Source organism: Acomys russatus, chromosome 22 (assembly GCF_903995435.1).
Source record: "Acomys russatus chromosome 22, mAcoRus1.1, whole genome shotgun sequence".
NCBI lineage: Eukaryota > Metazoa > Chordata > Mammalia > Rodentia > Muridae > Acomys > Acomys russatus.
Genome location: NC_067158.1, coordinates 41,658,945 through 41,684,920, shown reverse-complemented (window position 1 = coordinate 41,684,920; position 25,976 = coordinate 41,658,945). Strand labels below are relative to the sequence as shown.

Below are 25,976 nucleotides of genomic sequence, written 5' to 3'. Positions count from 1 at the left end.
CCACAACTCATTGTGGGCAAGTTAAAGTATCAGACCAACAACACAGAATGATCTAGTGCAGAAAACATGGCTAAAAAGTGTGAATGGGATTTTTAAAAAAAGTATGATGGATGCCTGACAGACGACAAAGAGAAACCAAAGTATCAGTTACCATCAGGATGCCGGCATGGTTTGATAATAATTAATAAACATCTACTCCATGCAGCTAAGTGGCAAATATTATTTCACAGTTGACCACTGTGAGGAGGGTAGAGCCAATGACCTTTGTTCTGAATTTTAATAGTTTACCGAAGTTTTACATTAAGTAAAAATCTAATTGGTAAGAAAATTAGTGTTTCTTTGTGGGAGTACAGAGTAATGCTAGTAATTGCATGTAGAAAGTGTTCCCAAGATTGTCTTTTTCTTTTTTTTCTTTTTTTTTCTTTTTTGAGTTAGAAAATGAAATCTACAATACTTTTCTGCTGTCTGGAAGAAAATAGTTGTAGCAGTGAAGTGCATTCTCCTAATTTAGAATGGCAAAGCTGTTGGCCATTGTTTTCTGTTCACTGCTGACAAACTGTCTACTTCATCTCATTATTTCTTAGCAGCTAGTTGTGGACATCAGAGCAAACAGACCCCCTTATATAGGGGAGGGTCTGAAGTAAGCAGCAGGCCCAAGGGCTTTTGTTTGTTCTGTATTTCTTCCTTTCACTTTCCTGTTTGAGCAACTGACTATATAAACTTATAGAAGTCAGCACTGTTTTTCTTCTAAGGAGATAGAAAATAAGGAACACATTAAATTAACCTCGGTGGAATAGGAACGTAAATGAATGGTGTTTTATAAATTATATTTAGATGCATGGGGGCTTTTTTTTCCCCTCTAAATTACTGTCAAGCAAAGGAAATGAGCTGATTTTTGAAAGTCTGGCGTTTGTGGTGTTATGAAAATGTATCTGTTTTCAAAGATACCCCGTGTGTTTCTCACTGTGTCTGGAAGGGTTAAGTCTGAATGCCCAAGTGCTATGGAAAGTGTTTTTCCTCTTTTTCTAGTGCTGGGAAGTTGTTATGTATTCAGAATGGAATGTCATAGTAGAAACAGTCACACCTGCCATTAGCCCTCATTGTCTCAAGGTACGGTCAAAAAATACTAGTGAGCAAAGCTTGAGAGCTGTGTATCTCTGCTGATAGCATTTCAGTGTTTTTCCTTCATTGCCTGGACATTCTTGATTTAAAAAACAAACTGTACAACCCAGGGCACTAGGGTTGGAATCCAATGTTTATTCAAAAAGGCACCCTGAGGCAGCAAAGAAGAAAATACTACATGTAAGAAAAAAAAAAAGGGCGGGGGCGGGGGAGGGGGCCAGCTGAGTAGCTAAGCTGTTTTAGGCATGGCAGCAGGGGCTGTATTTACGAACATTTGTTTTCTGGGAGCCTATGAGAACAGTGGAAAGAATCATGAGGATAACCTAAGAGGATAGGGTTTTGTGCCTTGCTCTCCTTATACGGAGCAAAGCAAAGCAAACTGCAGTAACAATTTTGGAGCCTACGTTCCCTACTGCCAAGAAGACAGCTGATTTGGGGTGGAGAAGTTTGTTTAGACCTAAACAAATGAGGCCGTTTTGTTGACCAAACAAGAAAAAAAAAGTGTGTGTTGGGGGGTGGGGGGTGGAGGAGATTCGCTGCTTCCAAACCCTCCCCCAATGGGAAAGGAAAAAAAAAAAAAAAAAAAGAGAGAGAGAGAGAATCTCATAAAAACGTATAATGGAGAAGCTTTTACTGTAGTTCCAGGCTGAGTCTGGGTCCCCTGGGCAACCACTCCTTAAAGACACTCGTTTTAGGCAAGAATGTAGTAGGAACTTTGCTACTTGCTTGTTTTGCATAAAAATAAAATTTAAAAAAGAAGATTGCAGGAGATTTGAGTTATTATATGACCAGGGCTCCGGTTTAGAGCTGGTGGCATTCAAAACTAGCGTTAGTCACAGTGTGATGCTTGAAGCCTCCCAAAGACCCAAGTGTTTCCTTTCTTTCTTCAATTTTTTTTTCCTCCCCAAGCGTTACTTCACTGAGGCAGAGGGCTGCCTCAGAGTGACGTCAGGAGTTTGAGCAGCAAGCTGCACAGGAGAAGGGAGGCTGGGTGAGTGACAGCCCAGCCTACTTTTTAATAGCTTTGTCATGTGACTGGGGACTGTAGTAAGACAGGTGCCCTCAGTTCACTCTCAGTAAGGGGCTGGTTGCCTGCATGAGTGTGTGCTGTGTGTCAGAGTGGATTGGAGTTGAAAAAGCTTGACTGGCGTCATTCAGGAGCTGGATGGCTTGGGACATGTGCAGCCAAGACTCTGTATGGAGTGATATAGAGGTGAGCTGGGGCTGGGCATTGCAAGACCGGAGCTTCCCTCAGATGCAATGATTCCTGGAGGGGGGATGGGCTAGGGTACAGGAGGGGGGATAGAAAGTAGCGCTGCGGGAGCTTTTGGAGGGGGAATCTCAATGTTATCTTAACTCCAATAAGTTTGCTATTTTAAGGCGGCTCGGAGATGCCTTGAGCAAATCAAAGCTTAGCTGCTGTCATCAGTAGCTGTAGCAGTTAGAAACTCTTTCCATGTGCCGTTGGCTCTGTTTCTACTCATATGCAATATTTATGCTCTAAGATATTGATATGAATCAGGAGCTGAAGTCTTTCCAGTGTTCAGTGGCCTGCTTGGAAAAATTCCATTTCTATTTATAAGAAAATGAAGATAAACATTAAAATGGATGTGTTCAAAGAGAGTCCGTTTTGACTCTCCTCGGGATTTTTATTTTCCGCCCTCCTCTCTCTGTTCATTAAACTCTGCTGGGGCTGAGTTAGATTGCTTTTCCCACAGAACCCAAAACGACAGTGCTGTTTCCTTTAAAACACTTGTGTGTCTGAAAGGGAGTTTAAAAAAAAAAAAAAAAAAAAAAAATCCCAGCCTTAAGAGAGCAAGGCTTTCTGTTTGCTTCAGCGGGCGAGAAACCGAATGGTTAAATCTCTGTGTACCACGGAGAGCTGCCTGAAGCTGGCGGAGAATAGAGTTTATGCAGCCCGTGTGTGGAGCTGCTCACTGCTTGTGTAAAAATAGACCGCAATACATCAATTCCACAGTCTCTGCTGGCTACAATTCATACAGGGGAGGAAAAAACACAAGCAGTTTCCTCGTACTCTCTGGAGTCTAGCTGGGGACAGAGGACCTCGGTGTGTTTGCAGTCAGTACAATGGAATGTTCTCGGAAAGTTTGGGCAAGTTGGAAAACAAGTGAAACTTTTGTGGACTCTGGTGAGATGGACCCGAATTGAATTGCGCGGAGGATCGGAGCTGCTAACTAACAATGGTGCTTCCTCCCGGTAGCGGGGGCACGTAGGGTAAGGGGGAGGGTCAAGTGCCACACGTGATTTGATTAAATAAGATGTCCGTGTGGTGCAGCGATACACATCTAAAGTGAAAATGATTTGGCGAGGCCGCCTGCGAATGCATTTTTCCTATCTAGCCAGGCGTGCCCTGGATTCTTAACTCTTTGCTGGGTTTGCAGATGTTGGCTCCGGTTGCCTTCCCCAGGCTTTGGCAGATCGGATTTGCGAGTTATAATTATTCTTATCTTGTTGTGATTTCTTGGCAAGGTGGAATAGATATGGATAATTTATGTGTCCTGTGGCTATTGGAAGTCAGAGTTCTAAGTGGCTTCAAAGTCCTAATTGTCGGAGTAGCCAGAGTAACCCGTGGGTGGTTGTCTGGCTGCCACCGGAGGTCTCCTCGATCCACTTTCATTTTTGCGTCTTGTAGCATTCCTGATGCTGCTCACAGATCGAAGAGCTGATCTAAAGGAGATGGGGGAAGATTTGCCTTAATAGTCAAAATTCCTGCAGTTGTTTGCAAATAAGCTTCCCAGCCATTTACAACCACGGCTTTAAGTTTGTTTGCTGTTTGTTTTTCTTGAGGAGGAGGGGATTAGGGCTCCGTGTGCAGGTTTCTATTGAGTCTTGGGTCAGCTTTAACTGGCCAGGCACTGCTGCTGCGTAGCAGTATAGAGTCGGCTGCTTGAAACCCGTGCCTTCGAGGCCGTGGCTCTGGGAATCACCCCTGCCTGTCGAAATATTACAAGCAGCAGGTAGCGTGGGCAGCTTTCATTTTTTGAATCATTAATGTGTGCTGTCATCTTAAAACCTATTATGCCCTTTCTCACACAATGACGGGACGGTGCATTGCTTAATACAAGCCCCAAATCACTAGGGCTACCCAGAGTCCCTGGTGTTTCACAGCTTAATGGAGGTGATGTACAATATGGTTACTAAGATTGATAGACCCTTCACATGACACACTTCACCCAGACTGTCATTCTTCACTGCCCCTCTCTCCATCCCTCCTCCCATCTCAACTGTTTTTTTTAACCAGAAGTTAAGATTCTTTTTATTATTAATATAATTAATCCTGCCGAGTCCACTCACTCTGTCCTCTCTCTCTCTCTCTCTCTCTCTCTCTCTCTCTCTCTCTCTCTCTCTCTCTCTCTCTCTCTCTCTTTAAAATTTACTATCAGTGGCACCAAAAACCTCTGAAAGGTTAATGGAGAATTATACTTAATTATAATGAATCATTATCATCCATGCAGTTAAGCTAATTTATTGTCTGCTCCTTAACTAAGGGAAAAGCCTGTTGGGGTGAAATAACGTACAATAATTAGCCTTTTGTGTTTAGTGACTGCTTTAGCCTTTTAAATCTTACTGTAAAACTAAGACTATGCTTGTGAAATTGCTGTCAAAGTTGCAAAGTGGCAGTAGAATATCTGGGTAATTGTGGCAAGGCACACCTGTTACAGATGCATGGAGGAACCATCAATATCAGCAGGTCAGGATAGTTTTTGGACTCAGCCTGCTAAGTCTGGCATTGTCTGAGTCCAAATAGGAATTAATAACAGAGGCGATTGCTTCTATGAATGAGTTTTAGATAAGTGGGATAACGCCACACTCAGAAGAATTGATTTGATCAGGATCTCAACACTGGCAAAGCACAGACGCTATTTTGAGCTGTAGTATAAGAATAAGCATGGAGAGAGAGAGAGAGAGAGAGAGAGAGAGAGAGAGAGAGAGAGAGAGAGAGAGAGAGAGAAAAGAGAAAGAAACACAGAGAGAGAAGAGAAAGAAACAGAGAGAGGCAAAAGAGAGAGAAGAGAAAGAGAGAGAAGCAAAAGAAAGAGAGAGAGAGGAGAGAGAGAGAAAGAGAGAGAGAGAGGAGAAAGAAACACAGAGAGAGGAGAAAGAAACAGAGAGAGGCAAAAGAGAGAAAAGAGAAAGAGAGAGAAGCAAAAGAAAGAGAGAGAGAGGAGAGAGAGAGAAGAGAAAGAAACACACAGAGAGAAGAGAAAGAAACAGAGAGAGGCAAAAGAGAGAGAAGAGAAAGAGAGAGAAGCAAAAGAAAGAGAGAGAGGAGAGAGAGAGGAGAAAGAAACACAGAGAGAGAAGAGAAAGAAACAGAGAGAGAGGCAAAGGAGAGAGAAGAGAAAGAGACAGAAGCAAAAGAAAGAGAGAGAGGGGAGAGAGAGAGGAGAAAGAAACACAGAGGAGAAAGAAACAGAGAGAGGCAAAAGAGAGAGAAGAGAAAGAGAGAGAAGCAAAAGAAAGAGAGAGGAGAGAGAGAAAGAGAGACAGAGAGAGAGGCAAAAGAGAGAACACTAAACCAAATTGATCTTAACTGTTCAATAGTTGTCAAAAGTTATATTTAGATACATATTTTTTTTCTTGAAAGTTAAAGATTCTTTAAACTAGTCTTGCTTACAGAGGATGGGTATAGAGAGATGGCAAGATGTTACCTCCCAGCCATTCACCATTTCCAAGCGTGACTTCTGAGCTCCAGAACAGGAGGAGCAGCCATGGGTAGATCGGACTGTCTCCTGCCTTAGTTTTCAGTCTGGTGCTCTCTTTGGTGGTGGTGCTTTGTGTTTTTAAAGGAACCCTCCGCCCACGACCCATTGTGTGTTGTTTGACACTGTTGACAAAGTTCTCCCCTTGTCTCTGTGCCGGTGATGTTCAGGAAGAGTTAATAAAAAGCGGCTGTGCTCTGGGAATCCATAGCATGGGTAAGACAGGAGCACCCACAACAAAACACTAACTGACTGCATCCGGACAAGACCTACTGCTTGTACCCAGACTTCCACTTCCACACCTAGCAAGGTCTTCTGACTGATAACTTTGGTTGGGGTGACTCAGACAATACAAAGGAAAGGCCAACAAGATGAGAAAGGAGGCACTTTGGTAGAGACTGCAGCTCTTTCTTGGCTAGGCTGGTGCCTGCCTTTGAGGACCTCCTGGGGCCTGGTCTCCTTCTAGACAAACTGCAGTGATAAACAGACGCGGTTGCCCCTCTCCGTACCCTGTACCCATTCCTCAGCATGTGGCTTCAGGTCACACTGATGCATATGACCTGTGTAGTACAGCCTGCCAGGGATGACAGGGGCGCCCCAGAAAAAAAAGATCTGCATAAAACTCACTTTGTTCAGACTCTGCATGCCAAGGAAGTTCATCAGCTTTATGCCCCACTGCTGCCTGAATGCGCAGGAAGGAAAGGCTTCTCTGCCAGCCTTGGGAAGTAAAGGCATGAGGGCTCTGTTCTCTGCGCAGGAGTGCCTTAATTCAGGCAGCTGGCTGCTGAAAGGAAGGAGTCCTGGTGACTCTACTGTCATCAAAGCCCCACAGTAAAGAAAGTCGGGGTTCTTAAGAGCATACAGATTTAGCTCAACAGCTAAGAAGCCAGTTGAATTGCAGGAGACCATCTTATTGATACCGGGTTCTAATATCCTCAGAAGGCAACAGGTCAGGGGATAGAAAGACTATCTAAACCCTAGAAAGACATTTATACGCACGCACACACACACACACACACACACACACACACACACACACACACACACACACGGCTATATATATGCATGCATATATAAATGTTTAAATATGTCTATACCTGAACACATATATGCTTATATATGTGTTTATATATACAAACCTTTTCCTAGGATATACATATATATATATCCTTCCAGGGTAAGTATTACACATTTCAATAGGTTTAAACCATTTTATACCTCTATACAATATAACCATTTTAAAATTCACCATAACTGTGGTTTGAAATACTTCAATAAAACATAATATAGTTTGGGTTTTTTTTCCCTTTTAGGTGACAAGTGATTCCAACGACAGCATGCACACACCTCACAAAATATTCTTAGTGAAAGCTCTAAAGGTCACATAGAAAACTAATATGAATTTTGTTCTTTAACTCAAGGAACTTGCATTTGACCTGTTAAGGATGAAGTCATGGAACTCATAAAAAGTCAAGTGAGAGTAAACGTTTTAAATAACAATTCATGAGAACCATAGATGAGTCAGAGGACTCGCATCATTAGTTGCTAAATGAATGCTGTGGATTATAATACTTAAAGGGACTGGGAAGGCAGTTTTCCTCGTCTGATTCTTGAGATTTCTTGTCTCAGTGAGAGTTGCTCATAGCAATGTCCCTTACAGCTGATGGTGATCCCAAGGTACAAATCCACTTGCAAACTTCTCTCAGTCAGGTCCTGAACACACTCATGTGCATAGTTAGCTCTAAGAGGGTTAAAACTCACTGAGTGTTAACTACCCTGGAGGTAGGAATGAATCCTGTTGGGAGGCCTTCGTGGAAACACTGTACTTCGCTTGGACCTGGGTTTAGAATTTGGATAGAAGAAATTAAACAAAATACTCCATTGGGAGCCAAGGGAAAGAAGAAGGGAAGGTGTTTCCCCCTGGTGATTAAAGCCCTAGAGGCCGGCTTTGGTGCTGTCATTGAATTAACCAGACTTAATTCCTATCACATGCCACTGCTGTTTCAGGAATCCCTGCCGTTAATAACTGTGTGTTTTCCTTGCTGACTCCTGCAGTGTGCTGCTCTGGTTGGTGAGGACCAGCCTCTTTGCCCAGATCTTCCTGAACTTGACCTTTCTGAACTTGATGTAAATGACTTGGACACAGACAGCTTTCTGGGTGGACTGAAGTGGTGCAGCGACCAATCAGAAATCATATCCAACCAGTACAACAATGAGCCTGCGAACATATTTGAGGTAAGCATCTCCTCTGGAGACTTTCACTTCTCCCTGACCTTGGCTTGGGCCACACCCATGTGGTGCTGGGCCCCAGAATACAAGGGCCATTACGTTGTTGCCAATAGGAAACTTGTCATCACAGCTAAAGAGTTTCTGTTATGGGGAAGAAAACAACAACAACAACAACAGCAAAAACAATGTTTGGAAAACAGCTTTTTAGAAAGAAAGAGCTAAGGATCACAGAGTATGCTAAACTGTGTTGAAATAGAAGGGGTTATGAAAGCTTTGGGGACAAGGAAGGAAAAAATGTGTAAAGCTGTTTATTCCCTTATGTTCCCACAGAAAGGGACCTAGCAGCAAATGGTGCCTGATTTGAATTAATACAGAAGAAAACATTTCTGCTCTCTAAGGGGTTAATGTCTGTCACTGCTTGTTTTACCTTGTCGGTGAACAGTTTTGATTATTGCTATTATATTATTGCTTCATACCCCTAATTTTCTCACATGATGCAAAATTTCTAAACTCAAAAAAAAAAAATCTAGTATGTACTTATAAATTAGTCAAAATTCATTTACCTTTCAGTAGTGAGAATTACTTCCCAGGCTCTAGATGCCTATTATGAGTCTACCCTATAATAAAGAATGTTAATCTACTCCTATTAAAGTGTTACTCAGAGAAATGAGGTTCACTTTCACAAAATCGGGACTCATTTACTTGAAAATAAGTCATTTCTTATAGTGATAAGCATTCAGAGAGTACTATGACAAGTGAATTGGGTGCAAATTGCCATATCGGCTCATTTTTGGCATCAAAATCAACATCAGCACCACCATCATTTAACGGTTTCTGAGGCCCCCTGTGCCAGGCTATACACAAAACTTCTGTTAGCCACTAGTCAGCACATTACTGAACCATCTTCCCACTTCCTTCATTAAACTCTCTGTTCTTCAAGAAAGAATTTCTGAAAATAGGAATTCAATTTTTCTACTACCCAGTATATAGGTGGCACTGAATAAATAAGTGATTGTTTAATGGGTGCATGATGAAAACGATAGTGCTGATAAGAAATAATTAGTGAAAACAGTAGCTACCATTTTGGAACACTCTTGCTTTCTGTAGGTCATCACACACACCCATTTTGTTTTCATATATTATTTGATATATATATATATATATATATATATATATATATATATATACATATGGAATATATATGTACACACACACACATATATATGTATGTATGTGTGTATGCCTATTTTACACATGCAGGCACTGAGTTTCAAAGAAAGTGAAGTGATTTCACCAAAATCATACAGTTGACAAATAAAGACCTAACATTGAATTTCTAAATTTATCTGACTTCAAAGTCTATATCATTGATAAAAATAGAGAGACAGTGATTCTTGGGTGACAGCCATCCTTTACAAAGATGTATCAAGCTGCTTCTTTGCTCAATATATTTAAAAATAGAACAGAATGTCTCCTTTCTGTGTTGGCCTGTGTGGAGGCACTGGGTAGTTGTGAGCTGAGTGTTTGTCAGTTCTCTGGATAGCTAAGGTTCTGTAGCATGCCTGGAACTTTACACAGGCTTTAAGAGAATGCTTCAGGTGGGGGAGTTAGGGCTAGGGAGTGAGCAAGGTGGGGGAGACACCAAAGGTTTGTGGTCGGTTCTACTTTCCCAGGCTTCTCTGCTGTGTCTGAGAAAGTTCACATGAGGACGTGGCTGGTTAGAACTGGTAAATTGAACATTCCTCATCCAGTACACTTGTCAGGTTACAGGCCCATTCTAAGTCATGCAGCATTAAATAAACAGTTCTTTTAAAACATGTCCATCTCTATAGACCTCTTATCTAATGATCAGCTATGGCTACTCCATCCTGGGTGAATGCCACACAGTTTGCAGATGACGGTTCTGGGATTACTGAAAAGTGGGGGGAGGTCATGTGGTAATCATTACCTCCCAGGAAGGCTGGTTCCAGAACTTTCCCCATGACCTTATGTCCCCATATTTCACATTGTCGAATCATTGTGGGGTACCTCTCAGTTATAGCTTCAGGAGTTTTGGCTCAGCAGCCAGTCAGTTATCTATATATAGATGCTTAATCTATGCTATGCCACTCTTTTTGTTTCCCTGTATAACTTCCTACACTGATAGAATTGTTTTCAGTGCTCTAAAACACATGGTTCATTTAATTTAATCACTCATTAGGTCATTTTAAACCAATGATTCTCAACCAGAGGCAATTTTGCACCCCCGGGGGACACTTGACAGTGTCTGGAGGTATGTTTGAGTGCTAAGAGTAGGTAAGAAGGTGATACTACTGGTATTTTGTAGGCAGAGACAAGGAATGAACGTTACAATATATGGAGCAACCCATTGTAAAAAGGAGCTGTTTGATTAAAAATGACTGGTTCTGAGCCTGAGAAGCCCTAGTTTTTATTTATTTATTCATTCATTATTATTATTGTTGTTGTTGTTATTATTTTATTATTACTGAAGTGGGATGTGTGTAGTACAGGGTTGGATATGTGACGAATGAGACTGCATATACATTTATAGACATGCTTGGGCCTCAGGATTCATGTGTTAGGTATTCTCTTAGCAACAGATGACAAGAGTGACTGTTTTGACAAAAGCTCATAGCAGTCCTCTCTGATGTCACAGGATCTGTTTTTCTTTGTTTAGGCAAAAGGTAAGGTCATATGTGGCAACAGTGTCACCATTGGTAACAACGTCATTAGCTCTTTCACATTGTGTTGACTCCCTCACTCTTTGCCCTTTAGTGTTAAACTCACACACATCTCTCCCAAGATAGGAAGCAAAAGTGAGCATCAGTGAAAGTCTAAAACCGAGTCATTCTATATTCAGGGACACAGTCTTTGCCTGGCCATAGCCTTGTGTGCCCTCTGCTAACGTAGCTTCTCACAGGAGCTGTTTCTCAGGGCCACCCACTCCCATGGACTTTCCTCCCGTGCTCCCCTTTTCCTGATCCTCAAAGCCCTGCCTCATCACATTTGAGAAGGCCTTGGCCTTGAGCAAGCCAAACAGTCACGGCTTTGCCCACAGTGATCTGTCAATTATAAGTATTCTTATGTACTTCTGCCTCCCAGGATAAAATAAGCTATTGAGGAGTTAATCATTTTTCCCTGACTCAAGTTGCACATTGATGACATTGCTGGAAACTGGCCATGGCGTTCTGAATCATAATCAGAACAGAGAGTGAGATTTAGGCTGGCATGAGGGTAAAGCAGAGCCATCATGTGATGCTGAGTGTTTGGGTATGGAGTATCTGCTTCCTTCAGTCTCTAGCATACATGTAAATCTTTATTTTTAATATATTTTATTAATTTATTCATATTACATTTCAATTCTTATCCCATCCCTTGTATCCTCCCATTCCCCTCTCCCTCCCATTTTCCCCTTACTCCCTTCCCCTATGACTGTGACTGAGGGGGACCTCTTCCCCCTGTATATGCTCATAGGGTATCAAGTCTCTTCTTGGTAGCCTGTTATTCTTCCTCTGAGTGCCACCAGGCCTCCCCATCCAGGGGACGTGGTCAAATATGGGGTACCAGAGTTCATGTGAAAGTCAGATCCCACTCTCCACTCAACTGTGAAGAATGACCTGTCCATTGGGTAGATCTGGGTAAGGGTTCAAAGTTTACTGCATGTATTGTCCTTGACTGGTGCCATAGTTTGAGCAGGACCCCTGGGCCAAGATCTGCCCATCATAATGTTTTTCTTGTAGGTTTCTAGGACCCTCTGGATACTTCTATTTCCCCATTCTCCCATGCTTCTTTCACCTAGAGTCCCAATAGGATGTCCTCCCTTCTGTCCCACTTTCCTGATAAGTGAAGACATTCATGGGGTAAATCTTAAGTTTAGTTTTTACTCAATGTCACAAACATAAAATAAGGAATGGTAACAAAAGACAGGAGTGGGCAGGCTGGGGAGATCGCTTAGTAGATAAAGTGCTAGCTGCACAAGTGTGAGAACACGAGTGTGGAACCTCAGCACCTTATCCGAAGGCAAGCATGCAGTACTTGCCTTCAGCAGTGCTTGGTACACAGAGAGATGAGGATCCCTCTGGCCAGTCAATGTAGTCAACTGGTCAGCTCCAGGTTTGGTGAGAGATCTTGGGACAAAACTGAGATAGAAAGTGATTAAGGACAATGCCTTATATCACAACATCCTAATGTCATATTAGCTTCCATATTAGTGTGCATGGGCACTTGCACACACACACACACACACACACACACACACACACACACACACACACACACACTACATAAATCCCCTATAAAAACTTAAAGATTTCTGCACACATTCAGTTCAATCTCACAGTTTACGAAAGAATAAATTCTAAGTGTGACAAAGCTGAGCCAGCGTGCAGTAGGTTGAGTCACTCACTGGACACAGCTTAACCTGTGCTTGTGATACCTATACTTTTATGTGTAAATGTAAGTGACTATAATTCACAAACCACTGAGGAACAGGGTATGGAACCTACAAGGACAGCCTCCTGCAGTGCCTGATCTATGTGCAAGGAAAACAGGAGGCTGTCTCTGAACAAACTGGTAGCAAGATTTATGTTTTAGAAAATTGCAACATGACTTCCTTTCCCAGTTGCCTTTGTGCATTGTTTGGTGAGGAATAAAGGAGTGCTTTTACACACAGGATTGTGTAAAGATGGGTGGCACAGGGTTCATTTAAATAGCACCAGGCCTTTCTAGGTCACTGTGAGCCACCTTGTCTGTGCTTTTTTATTTTTTGTTTTTTTTAATTTTAACACCTGCTTGAATGCTTCCATGATAAGAGTCAATGGACATCTTTCATTCATTCCTCTAGGACTTCTGAATGTAGCTACTTGGGATTCCTTAGAACGCTGGTATGTTGGAATGCAGTTAATTGTCTGGAGGTCATTTCTTACAAAGTGTATAGAGGATAGCCTATGCTAATGGAAGGAGACTCACTAGTTTTAGCCAGCACTCATGTTTGGTGATGACTGCAACTCACAGTGAGGTTTGAGATTCTGGACTTGTGTAGGTGAAGGGTGAGCGGCGGCTCCTTGTTGTCTGTGCGGGAGGTGTTCTCCTGGGTGTTGCCTAGGAAGTGGGTGATGGAAGCTCTCAAAACTCTTGATCATCCTTGTAGGAGTATAGGTGGCTTTATTATTTTTTTCCTGTGGCTTTATTTCAGGTGTGTGGTTAGAATATTGAAAATTCTAACATCATAATATATAATGGGTATATATAATAAACACTTTAAAAACAGTTAAAATAACCAATCGTGGCCAACTCTGCAGACCCATAACATTACAAAGGGATCTGCTGCTTGTCTTCCCTGAAGCTTCCCCAGCTTAGAACAAAGTTAAGTTAGCACCTACACAGCTCCAAATGAGATCAGTCTTCATTTCCCAGGGAACTTTGAATCTAGTTTGGGATGCGAAATGTAGAATTGTAAAAACAATCAGCTAACAAAGCAAGGCTATATGTGCATTTATGTGTGCAAGTGTATGCATACTTTCATATAATAACAAATGAAAAATAATGCAGAACTGTACAGCCAAGTATATGCATATATGTACATAATAGGATTGTCTAGCACATATAGGCATATATATATATATATATATATATATATATATATATATATATAATTATATACATTGCCAACTAGCAAACATTATATGATCATGTTTACAAGTGCACGTGTATGTGTGTATTTCTAGGTAAGGAAACAAACAGTAGGGCAGATTCACCAAGGCTGGTGAGAGAATGAAAGACAGGTTTTCAGAAAGGATGCCTGGAGGTGAAGAATTTGGCTCACTCAATGGAAAATATAGACTCATGGGAAAATGTGGTGTGGGCTTAGATGTAAAGCAGTTACACTGTTATGGCAAGGCCACTTTGTATTGGGAAGTATTCGTGAGTTTGTGGGACAGACTCCCACAGGAGGCCAATGCGATGAGGTGGTACCAAGAGAGGTCATGCTAGTAGATCTGAAGTAGAGGCAAATAGGAAGTAGGGGAAGCCAGAAAGTATGTCTGTAGTGCCAGGGCAGGTGAGGGAAGAGTGATCCAGGGAAAGACTCAAAGAACCTTGAAGGAAAATTCCATCAGCCCTGATAATACGAGTTATATAGAGAGGGAGGTGACTAGTAATGTTGACGCAAATACATTCCAAAGGGAATCAGGTCTTCATGGCTACTTTTCCTGGTCACATGACTGCTCAGTGTTGCAAACTGAAATACTTCCTTCAGCTTGTAAACCATTTTACAGTGTTTCATCTCTCTATGGCCTCAAGCATTTCGAATCCACAAATTTACATGATGTCTGCTTTTCCTCTTTTGTCTTCTTGGAAGACATTTTGCAGCCTCCCATGGTAATGAGTTCCTGCCTCTGATGCTGCCAGTGGCCAGGAAGACTATTCTGTGAATGGCAAACCTTTTGGAATTTTAACAAAACAGGCAAGAAAATAAAGTGTGTTTTTAAAAAATACTTACACTTATTTAATCATCAAAAGAATAAATTCTCCTTTGTTGTGCAGAGAAAGTGAATTCATTTTCAATAATCCCTTTTTAAAGATTCTAGGATTCCCAATTTGCAATCAATAAATGTGTGCCATTTAAATTAAATTTACAACCCACAACCAGATTTTTTGCCACACTTGGTAATGACACATTCTGAGAGCATAGACTTCAAGTAAGAAAATAATAGCCATTTAAGTGGGTAGATAATTGGCTGTAACATAAGAACACTGAAGAATGTTGAAGCTCAGGGAGACTTATGGAGTATTTTAAAAATTTATGTTGTACTTATCTTTGCATTTGTAGTCTACCACAAAATTCCAAATTCTGAGCATAAATCAGTTAGATGTTCATCTTGGAGAACTCACAAATCAGAAACCAACAATGTGATCCAGTCTGTGTGCTGTTGCTGTTGCATTTGCAGCTACTATCATCAGCTTATAATGCAGAGAGACCAACTGGGGTTGTGCTTGTGTGTGCCTGAGTGTGTGTGTGTGTGTGTGTGTGTGTGTGTGTGTGTGTGTGTGTGTGCCTGTGTGTGTGTGTGTGTGTGCCTGTGTGTGTGTGTGTCCATTTATGCACCTTAGGTAAACACTATTTTAGACTTCTTGGCTTGATAACATCTGGCTTATCTTGGGAACATCTGGTTTATCACCCTATTTTCTCCTTGCCATTATGCTGACCACTGGAAAAATATGGCTTAGGAGTTCTGCCCCACAGGGCTGTGTCTTTTGGCATCCACCCTTGCTAATAAATAGCAAGTCACAGGATGCAGTTGCATGGCCAGGGGTCACTAGCACATACTTCCTCAGTCGTGGGTCTTGTTAATGGAAGTGGTAGTTACCAGGGATGAGGTTGGCTTCTCTTCATCATGGGAGCTGATCCAGTGGCTAGCCTTTGTAGTGTAGAAATCAAGAATCTATATGTTTAATTAGGCACACTGATTTTTTTTTTTAAATTTACTCATTGTCTTTGGCAGAGCTTGAGATTGAATGCAGGGTTTCTTGCACACAAGGCAGCACATACACTTTGCCCACTGAGCTCCACTCCCCAGAGTTCACTTGAGAGTGCCGTGGTTATTTTGTGATTTGGGGAGGGGTTAGAAGACATTTCATGTCAGACACTCTATGTGCCTGAGGCATTTGTTTGTCTTAGTGGTTTCTGGTTTCCCAGAATCTCAAGTGAACTATTAAAAAAGAAATGTGCTTTTGCTTGGATATGTTTAGAGATTTTTTAAAAAGAAAGAAAGAAAGAAAGAAAAGAAAGAAAGAAAGAAAGAAAGAAAGAAAGAAACCCAGTTTCCCAGGAAGAAAATCCTTAAGTTGAATCCGGAAAGGAACAACTAGCTGACTCTTTGGTTACTTCAAAGCTGTCCGTCTAGGATAAAGCAAACAGTATTCTGGGTTCTGCATTGGGCAAACAGTCTTTGTGTACATCACCTGGGTGCCGTGCGGTAACCTCAGACATAGGCTGTGTTTATTTGTCCATGGATGTCTAGCTACATGTGCTGTCATAGAAGTACAGCCCAGCAGATGGCTCACCTCAGAATGAGAGGAGCCCACAACGCTGATACAAAGATGAACATTATCACATTGTTAGAGTCAAATTGTTCCTGCACAGTCCCTTGTCCCAGACTTCACATTTTTTAAACAAGGTTAATTTGTCCCTATAATTATGTGCCTATTCTTTTAGCAATGAAAATTTTTATTGTGGGTTTAATATAATGAATTGCCCGTGATATGAAACAATTCTGGAAGGCTTGGTTTTTTAATCTTCTTCCTTAACCTCCCAAGCCTCCTTTTAAGATTGTGCCCTGTGAGGTTCAGAGGGAAGGCAAAACAGGAGCCCTCGTTTTGCTGTCAAAGATGCTAAGTTATAAGTAGCCAGGATGAACACAAGGGGAAAACTGAGCAAAAGCCACTATGAGATATACAGGGCTTACTCTAGGCAAGGGCACAGTTTTTCAAAGCATGAAACCATATGTCCTGAAATGACGTTAGGCGATCCTTCCATGCCTCTTCTCTCCCCAAATGTTAGAGGAATCACACAGTTTTGTGTCCTAAAGCTTAGCGTTGCATGCACCTGCCCTTCTTCATTGCTACTGCAAATTATTCATTCAAGGTTCACGACCAGATGGATTAATGAGTTACCAGATCTTGGGGAAAATATCTTGGCCGGCCTTTTATACACAGCTTTCTCTTTTCCTCTCCCTTGAGTCTTGTGATTGGTGTTATCGCTTTTGCAACCTGAACTTCTGTAGAATTTCTCTCAGAGATCTCTTAAGTGCCTCCTCCACTTCCCTGTTGCTTCTCAGCTTCTGTTCACGGGCAGCTGTTCAAAGAAGCATAGTAGAGACAAGTGGTTAAGGCAGGGATGGGGCAGGAGGTTCAGTGACCAAATCTTTGGTACCCAATGACCTTCCTGATGCCAAGTGTGCATACTTGGTTTCCTCTCCTCTGCTCTGCCTTGGGGATGAGTTCTGTTGGGTTCCTTGATCAGTGTGTATAGCTGGAACTCTGAACTTCGCAGGAAACCCTTCGAGCTATTTGAAAAGTGCTGGTGCTTGGTGAATACTAAATTACAAGTAGGAAATAGTCTACAATACCAGTTACACTTCATTTTTATTCTTGACACAGACACCTAAATCAGAGAACAGTAACATTTCAGAGATTATGCAAGCAGTTTGGGTATGTTCCAACACCATAATAGGATCAGAATTTTAAGGCCTTTTGTATTATTACCAATAGTCGCTTAGTTTCTACTGCAGTGTACTTTGTAGGGAATTACAGCTTTTACTAAAAAGATTAAAATGCTATTATGCAAATGATTGCAGTATGTTATTATGTTTACAAATTAACATCCATGGCTCAACACACAAATTAACTAACTATTCTATCTGTGTTATTAAGGATTTAATAAAGTAACTGTTAATAAAAATGGGTAGCCTGGAACACTTAACCAGAAACAATTGTGATTTAACACCACACACCACAACCGGAGCCTGGTGTTTAATGTTCTAGGTGATATGATAGTAAAATCAAGTTGAGCAAAGGCTTTAGAAAGAGCACCATTGTGTGCATGGTAGAAATGTTTGCTTGGGATGTTTATGAGCAAAACCAAAATAGCTTCAGGCTCCAATATACAGTGGGCAGCATATCGATACATCTTGGTAAAGCACACAAAACATCTTCTATTAAAAAGTGTCTCATTGAAATGATAATTGCCCTCTGTTCCATGTCTGATATGTTCCACACTCCCAGAGAATACTTACATTATTCTAAAATGGAGCTCAGAGCCCATTTGCTTTGGCGACTGGGACTTAGCTGCCAACTATCACCATCCCCGTGTGATAAAGGAGGAAAAGGCTAGCTTCGGACTAAGATGGCTTTACAAACAGGCTGCAAATTGCTATTCCTAGCTGTTCATGAGAGATCATAAAAGCCAGCAGATAAGAGCCGCCAAGGTCCCTGAGAAATGAATGTGTGTGATTATGTTATCTCTCACTTCGGATTTACTAGATGGACCGACAGCACCTTCACTTTAGCCCCACAGGAACAGTAGGGAGAAGTACAGATTTTGGAGAGTAAACTTTGTTGGGATGGGTTTAAATTACTAAAACAATATCAGTTGTTGTTTGTATGACATGTCCTTCTACAATTCAACACCAAATGCAGTGGATTATATGTAATGAAAATTTATATTAAAAAATGACTCTAAAATACCTTGTTTTGAAGAAACATGGCTCAAGAGAGACCCAGGATTCTAGTGTCAGGATCCCCTGGTAGGTCTCATAAAAAGAGGGTAGGGTATCACAAGAGACACAAGGAATTACTCAATTCACATTTTAAGTATTTTGAATTTGTTTCCTCACTCATTAAAGACGAGGATGACATCAGAGTCTACAGACAATTACCTGCTCGGGTTTAACTGCTGAGATTACTAACCCGACCTTCTGAGGTACAAGAGCTAAGTGTACTTGGGGGATGTACAGGCAGGGAAGCCATCACAAAGTTGGCCACGGTTTGTGTAATTTATTTTGTTCCAAATAGCACCGCCGTTGTTGTTGGGAAACTACTTATGCAAATTTTTGATATCTAGCTTTAGCAAGGTGCCTGGCTCCTTCATTTCCTTCCACATTTGGATAAATTGTGTTGTTCTTCGCTATTCCAAATTTGTCCTTGTGGAAGTGAACACTTGCAAATTGCTCGAAGCTTCCTAAGAGAAAGAAAGCAAGGAGAAGAAGGGAGGGAAAGAAAGAAAAAAAACCTGTCTTAAAACAGTTGACAGCTTATGATTTGATGGTGTGTGGCCTTGCCCTGTTCCCAGGCACCTGATCAAGAAAGAAAGTAGTACAATCCTGTTATGCAGGCATTCTGGAAATCTTGCCAACATTCACCTGACATGACCAGGGTTTAAAGTCCTTGAGGTAACTTTATGAAACAGGATGGGATACTCTGCTTTTGGATATGGGTACCTACAGACTTGCATTCTCTTATTTTATAAAGATGAGACTGGGCCAGGGGTGTCGGTGGGGGGTTGGGGGGGGGGGTTGGGCTCTTTGCCACTGAAGGGTGGTAAAATAATTAGCCCAGGAGACAAATGTCTTGGACCATGTTTAAACAGAGCTTTAAGGACACAGTGTTCCCAACACTCACATATCTAAATACAAACGGTGTCAGCTGTTATACTGACTGAAGCATAACAGCCTGCTTCCACATAGGTCATCGTCAATCCATTTTGGTCACAGTCACACTGCACATCTGTTTCTGCGAGCTACAGCTTCTTAAGGTGGCATTTGGACTTCATAAGAGCACAAACAAGCGAGCTATAAATTGCCACTGCTGGAGTTATTTTGAATAAGTGTATACTGTTTCATATTTATAATGGTGAGGCTTCATAATAGTCGCACTGAATATATAACAGCTATCAGTCCAACAAGCATGAAATTGTATGTTGTCAACTTGTCACATAAATAGAGTCGTATTCTGGCTTCTGATAATGTTGAACTAACATTATTTCCCCCAGAATTGTCGAGAGGGTCACAATAAAAATTAAAATTAGAATTAAAAAAAAGAAAAGAAAAAAAGAAAAGAAGCAAAAGTGGTGGTACTTCCTTTGGGTAGCTATTGTAAGACTGAAATTCTTGCTGGTACCTGCCTGGTTCTCCCTCCTGCCCTCCCAAGAAGCTATCTTTTCTTGAGGTTATGCTAATTGGTTAATTGGATGGGTTTTCTCTGTCAGCCAGTGAGCCTGTTTCTGCCCAGACCTTAGAGGGTCTCACTGGGTTGCGCATGTGTGAGTAGCTGTTTCAGGTTGTGGTTCTCCTTCAAAAGAAGATTTTGAAAAATTCTATTCTTGGGTGAAAAATCAGTGCTAATTGTTACAAAAAAAAATCCTCCAACTCTATGCTGTCAAGCTTCCTCCTTCCCTTTGCACCCCAGTTAACTCTTAATTCATTATCAGAGCGGTAGGAAATAGCCACAGGAAGACACTTTGTTCAAACTCTTCTGAGTCAGAAAATATATAGAGAGAGGCAGAAAAGAAATGATTGTACCAAACTTGCAACTTGCGGAAAGGAGGAGAGAGAGAGACAGAGAGAGAGAGAGAGAGAGAGAGAGAGAGAGAGAGAGAGAGAGAGAGAGAGAGGTAGAGACAGAGACAGAGACAGAGACAGACAGACAGAGACAGAGAGAGACAGAGACAGAGAGAGAGACAGAGAAAGAAAGAGAGGAATGAAATGTACTTGCTGGCAGCCAGGGAGCAACTCAGAGAACCATTTCCACAGTGGTTAAAATTTCTGCACCAGAGGCCTGAGGAGAAACCAGCAAGAGAGTCTTTTTCTGCTTCTGAGAAATTCTTAGATGTGTTCAATTCTCCCCCATCTTTCTTCAAATGGCCCGAAGACAAGAAAGCATTGCAGCCCGTGTCTGCAATCATTTTGACTTAGCCGGTTAAGTTGCTAACTTGAAGACCTCAGGACACTGTCTTGCCTTAAATCAAACACTATGCAGATATTATCGAGGCTTACGGCTAACCCTGCTCTCTTCATCCGGGGTCGCCTGTGAGATGGATGGTCGCATCCTGCAGTAGGAGAAACGATTTGCTGGTCAAAGCTCTTTGTCTCATTTTTGCATTTCTTTGTGCTTTTGGGTTTAAAAGTTCATCCATTCTTTTACTGATTTATATGTCCACTCGCCAGAAAAATAATTATTGTCGTAGAGTAGCATGTTTAGCTGCTTGTCAATTTCTAGGAACACAACAGCGTAGAGGAGACATGTTCCCTAACTCCAGGAAGCTCAGGGTTGGTGATGAACACAGGCCTCTATTGCTGAAGGAGGCAAGCACTGTGATAAAGGCAACCCAGCAGGGGTGTCCTTCACCTCATTACATTGTTCCAGTTATATTGTTTATATTAAATTTAATATAATTTATATATAAATTCTGCTCCCTTCTTTCAAAAATACCTTCACCTTGAAGAGTTTGTTGTTGTTTTTCTGGGGACTGCTATCCCCAGCTACAGGATCTTTCCCTTTTCATTTAGGGGCCCAGAGATAGAATCTGAAATTTGGAGACTTGAGATTGGCTACAGGAAACTCATTGAGTAAAATGAGAGCTCGCTCACTGGGCTTACTGAGGGAAACCCCCCCAAAAAAGTCAGTCTAAAGGAAGACAGAGAGCTGTTACACCAGCGTGCGCATCTGACATGACCCAAATGGTGTCTCTCTGGCAGTGTGTATTGGGGCTTCCATGGACCAGAACCATTTTGTACCATTTTAGGCTTGGTGACCTTTCTCTCTGAGAATGATATTTCAATCCAATTGGAAAGGCTAACATGCTTCTGGCTGGTAAGAAACACCCTGTATGTGTGGCGTTGCTCTCTCTGAGCAAACTGTCTCTGGCCCCCTGTCTCTAACTGGTGTTCCATTGCCCCCTTTGGTAGTTCAACCCAGGGACTGTCCTGTCCCCTTTGGAGAGGCACCACAGAAAGAATGTCCTTCAGTTCCTCTGCTCTTCTCTCTGGAGGAACAAAACATCATGTCTCCAACAACTTTATTCAATTAGATCCCATTCAGATTTCTATAATTCTCTGACTTCAATCTCTTCTCCCTGGTCCCCTTTGAGAAGGATCCTTCTCCTGTTGAACAGCTCTTTCCTAGGTTGGGGAACCCCTTTATTATAGGAATGCCCTTGATTTTTCCATGGCCTCTTTGCCTAAGGATATTAGCTTCCCTGGGTGCCATCTCATCTGCTCAGATGTGAACTTGGAGCCTCTGTATTCCAGACATAGTTCTCCTGGGTGTCCAAGGAACCTAGCCAGCTCAGATTCTGGCCAGAGAGGTTCTCATGTCAGGATCCTCTTGTGTCTTGCCAGCCAATGCTTAGCAGGGACACCCTGCTCTCCTCTAATCTGTATATGTCTCCACCTAGCTCTGTGTGTATGTGTGTCTGTGTGTGTATGTGTGTGTGTGTGTGTGTGTGTGTGTGTGTGTGTGTGTGTGTGTGTGTGTTAGTGCTGTCTAATGGTAGGCTCACTCTTTAATTCTTATTGGAGGACAACCTGGCAAATGCCTGGGACGCAGAACACGGTGATTCTCCAGAAGATAAGTGGCTTCTTTTTCCTGCTGGTTCCCAATTCCAGGGCCCTGCCTGCCACAGATTTGAGAGTTCCATTAGGTCACAGTGCTACTGCCTAGCCCCTTTAATTGTATCACCCTCAACCCCAGTTATGTGGCTGTGCCCGTCCTAGAGGAATCTGTGTCAATGTCTCCTAGGATACATCTACCCTGGACTGCTAGGCAATATTTGTTCAAACTGACAAATTTTGACAAAGACATCCTGTCCACACAGTGCTGAAGAATTTTCTGTGTTTAGATGTATTTGGAGGTGACTAAATGTTGCCTGGTCTTGGCAGATAACCAAGCCTGTGACTGCATATAGCGTGTGCCCTGCCCTGTTTAATTTGTCTTTGAATGGCAAATGCGTTTCTTCTCTGACTCAGCACAAGTGATGATCCCTTCTACCGGGACTGTGTGACCTCCCAGCTGCTTTAGGGTGTAGAGGAGCAAAATATTAGTCTCATGTTGTACCTCTAGTGCCTGGCTCATTGGGATTCCTGGCTGCATAGCCTATGGCAGAAAGAGAGGTTGTGTTTTATATAGAAGATGCATGTCTAACTCAATCACAGTGGCTATTTTTATAATTTGCACTAGAAGAGCTCATTTCTCTGCCCATTATTAACTTAATGTGATTAATTGTCTGAAACAGAGCTGAGAAACACACACTATTTTGTAGAGTTGTCTTTGAGAAGCCAAACTAGATTCAGATACATTTTCTCATATTTAACACGTTTTTATTCCCCGATAAGCTTCTCCGGTCCTCCCTCCACACTTGCTTTCTTCTGTTGAATGTGCAGTCAAAATGAGTCTTAGTTCCTCGTTGTTCTGAGCACATGAGGCACGGGGATAGCAACGGTGTTAAAAAAAACAGGAGGTGATGGAGGCAAGGATATCATAATGAGATTTTTTTAAAGGCTGACTAAAAGATGAAACTAAACATTACAAAACTCAACACCTAGAACAAAATTATCTGGGGGCCACTTACTGTCCCGGGAATGACGGCAACCATCATTTTGTCATTTTGAAAGAGCAAATGGTGCTACAAAACTCAGTTCTCGTAATGTTTAGCATGGATGAAATATGTAACTTATTTTTTAAAACCTCCAGATATGTGCAGGTGCATGTGTACCCACTCCCAAGTAAGTAACTTAATTTGAAAAAAAATTTGTTGTTTATACACGTCAAGTTCTTTGATTCACCGCACTGGGGCTTATTGTGTTAATTCTGGATCATTCTTTGAAACTTTGCATGACTATTCTTATTACTATTCATTTGTCGGAATACTTCTCAATTTAATAAACACATCTACTTAGATTTTCGACAATAATGACCCCTCTGGTTATTTTATTTGTTAATTATAAAATTCTTTGGATATAGACAAGCTTGTCTTTGTTGAATGCAAATACAACTCAGCCTGTTTACTGCTCTGATATTCCTCACATGAGAATGAAATGCCCCCTTTCACTGCTTTGATATTTATACAGACCCCAACAACCCACAGCCACACCATGAGCACGTGTCTCCCACATAGTTTCACCTAGAGCATGTTCAGTTAAAATATCAGCACTGACAACAATCCCTCTCTTTTCATGTCCCCCTACACCCCCCCCCCATTTTGCTTGGAGACTCCTGTAAGTAAATCACCGGACTTAGGGCTTGCAAGGCAATTATTAAAACTCTCTACTTGGCTTTGGGCAAAGGATTCCAGTTAATGTATAAGACAAAGTTCTTTAAGTCTAATTTGCACTTAGAGACCCAGGGACTCTCCTCCAGCTGCATCTTCATCTAGATTTTTCAGATTAGCTCCCATACCCTGTACCTAAAAGCGAACAGCCTGGGTTTCCCCTGTGTGGACCCTCAGCCTTGGTTAGGCCATGACCCCCTTATTAATATTCAGACTTTGGCAATATCAAAGAGTGGTGTCTTCGCTACCACTGTAAGTGGCCCTGCCCCTCACCCCCCATCCCCGGCCTCTTCTCGAGTTTATTCTTTATAGAGAGGCATTTGTGTCGTTCTTCATGTCCCTTTCAGGAGCCATTCTTCCTCTTGTCCAATTTTTCCCTTTCTCTTTATGGCTGTCATAATGGCCCCTAATGCCGTCAGGCAGCCACGACCCTGTCCATCACTCACCTGCAAGCTATTCTTAAGCTAGTAGATGGTCCCTGAGTGACCAGATTAATTGTGCCAATGCTAGCCCTTTCCACCCGACCTTTTTGTCTAGTGGCATAAAAGCCGATTCCAGGCTGTGTGGGAGGCAGGCTGCCCTGCCATCCCTGTGCTCTCCTGAGGAACCACTCAGTGGTGAGGGCAGCTTCAATGCAAATGAACTGCAGAAGCAGGGGTGGAGGAAGGTGTGCCATTGCAGGCTGCCGGAAGTCATATCAGCCCTCCACGGAAGGGCCGCTGGAAGTGAGTCTTCAGGAGGGAGGATCTCAGAGTTTTCCGTGGCCATCGTTGCCATAAACGGTCCTGCAACAATGTGCTATTTTAAAGATGAGCTGTTTGGTCTCTTTTTAGCTAGAGGCTTTACCGGGCACAGGACGAACTCTTCATCCCCCAAATTTAGGAAGGGTGTTTGTGGCCCTCTTTGGCATACAGTGAGTTGTTGTCACACAGGCAAAAACAATGTCTTTTTCTTTTTCTATAGTTTTTTTGTTCGTTTGTTGTTTATGACGCAGTCGTCCAGCTGTGTGCTTCCATGTCTCAATATATCGTGCGTCCCGTGAAAGAAAGCTGGCTCTCTGTTTGCTTCATTGCCTCCTCAGTACCCAGGACAATGTCATGCACATTGGGACCATCTCCAGTGCTTCTTAACGGATGGCTTTACAGTGCTTCTGGTGAATTCAGAAAGGGAGAGGGAATAAAATGACCTTCCCAGCCATTCTGACCAATCAGGCTAAAAATAAGACATGTCAAAGATCTGAGAACATGCTCTCCAAGAGATGGTTTATACGCAGAGCCAACAGTGACAGCGGCATGCTGTATGCCTGCCAACATGGCTGGGAACTTGCCTTCTACCTCATTGAGCAGATTTGTTGTTCAGATTAAGATATGAGGGAGACTTTACTGCTGGTGAGGAGATAGGCAGCTGGATTGGGCCACGTGTGTGTACACAATGCACTGCTAAGAGCACGTGGCGTTCACTTTTCACCTGTATAGCCCAAGAACAAGCTGGGGAGGATTTTCCATATTCAGTGAAGTGCTGAAGATCTGGTACTGTTCTAGGCTTGATGATCACCTGGGTACCTCTGTGAGTAAGAAACTAGCTAACAATTGCCTGGGTTCATAAAAATAAATCTCTGCGGTGGTATTCTGACACACCATTCCCAGCACTGTTTTCCTCTCTCCAGGTCTCTTTTGACTGTCTGAGCAGCTGCAAGCTTCAATATTGTGCAAACATCTTTTCATTGTTCTTGCTTTCTTGTCAACAACACAGTGGGAAAAAAAAGACTTTGCTTCTTGTGTAAAAGTGATTGCAAGACCACATAGTTCACCGTGCCATATGGACTCTGGGAATAATCAAGCCCAGGACCTAATAAGGAAACCTGGAGTGGAGGAGGATGGCTAGTTCTCAAGGGCTATGGGTTCCGGACAGATGTGAATGGTCCTGTTCTTGTTTTCCTTTGTGGGCTGTGATGGAGTCCAGGATGCAGAAGGGACAAAGGCAGATCCCTGGCTTTTCCTGGTTTCTCCTGTGAAGCTGCCTTGTGATCACCTTGGTTGTTTTTGTGAAGACCGTGATGAACCTTCTGTAGATGTGCT

General features: G+C 42.2%; 1 protein-coding gene across 1 annotated transcript in view; it reads left to right on the top strand.

The window, feature by feature from the left end:
• Positions 1-2,157: 2,157 nt before the first annotated feature.
• Positions 2,158-25,976, top strand: part of Ppargc1a (PPARG coactivator 1 alpha) — a 92,195-nt gene continuing 68,376 nt past the window's right edge. The window contains exons 1-2 of the mRNA XM_051165220.1: positions 2,158-2,335; positions 7,902-8,081. Coding sequence (XP_051021177.1) covers positions 2,288-2,335; positions 7,902-8,081 — 228 coding nt within the window. The 5' untranslated portion in view covers positions 2,158-2,287. The remainder of the gene's footprint in view (positions 2,336-7,901; positions 8,082-25,976) is intronic.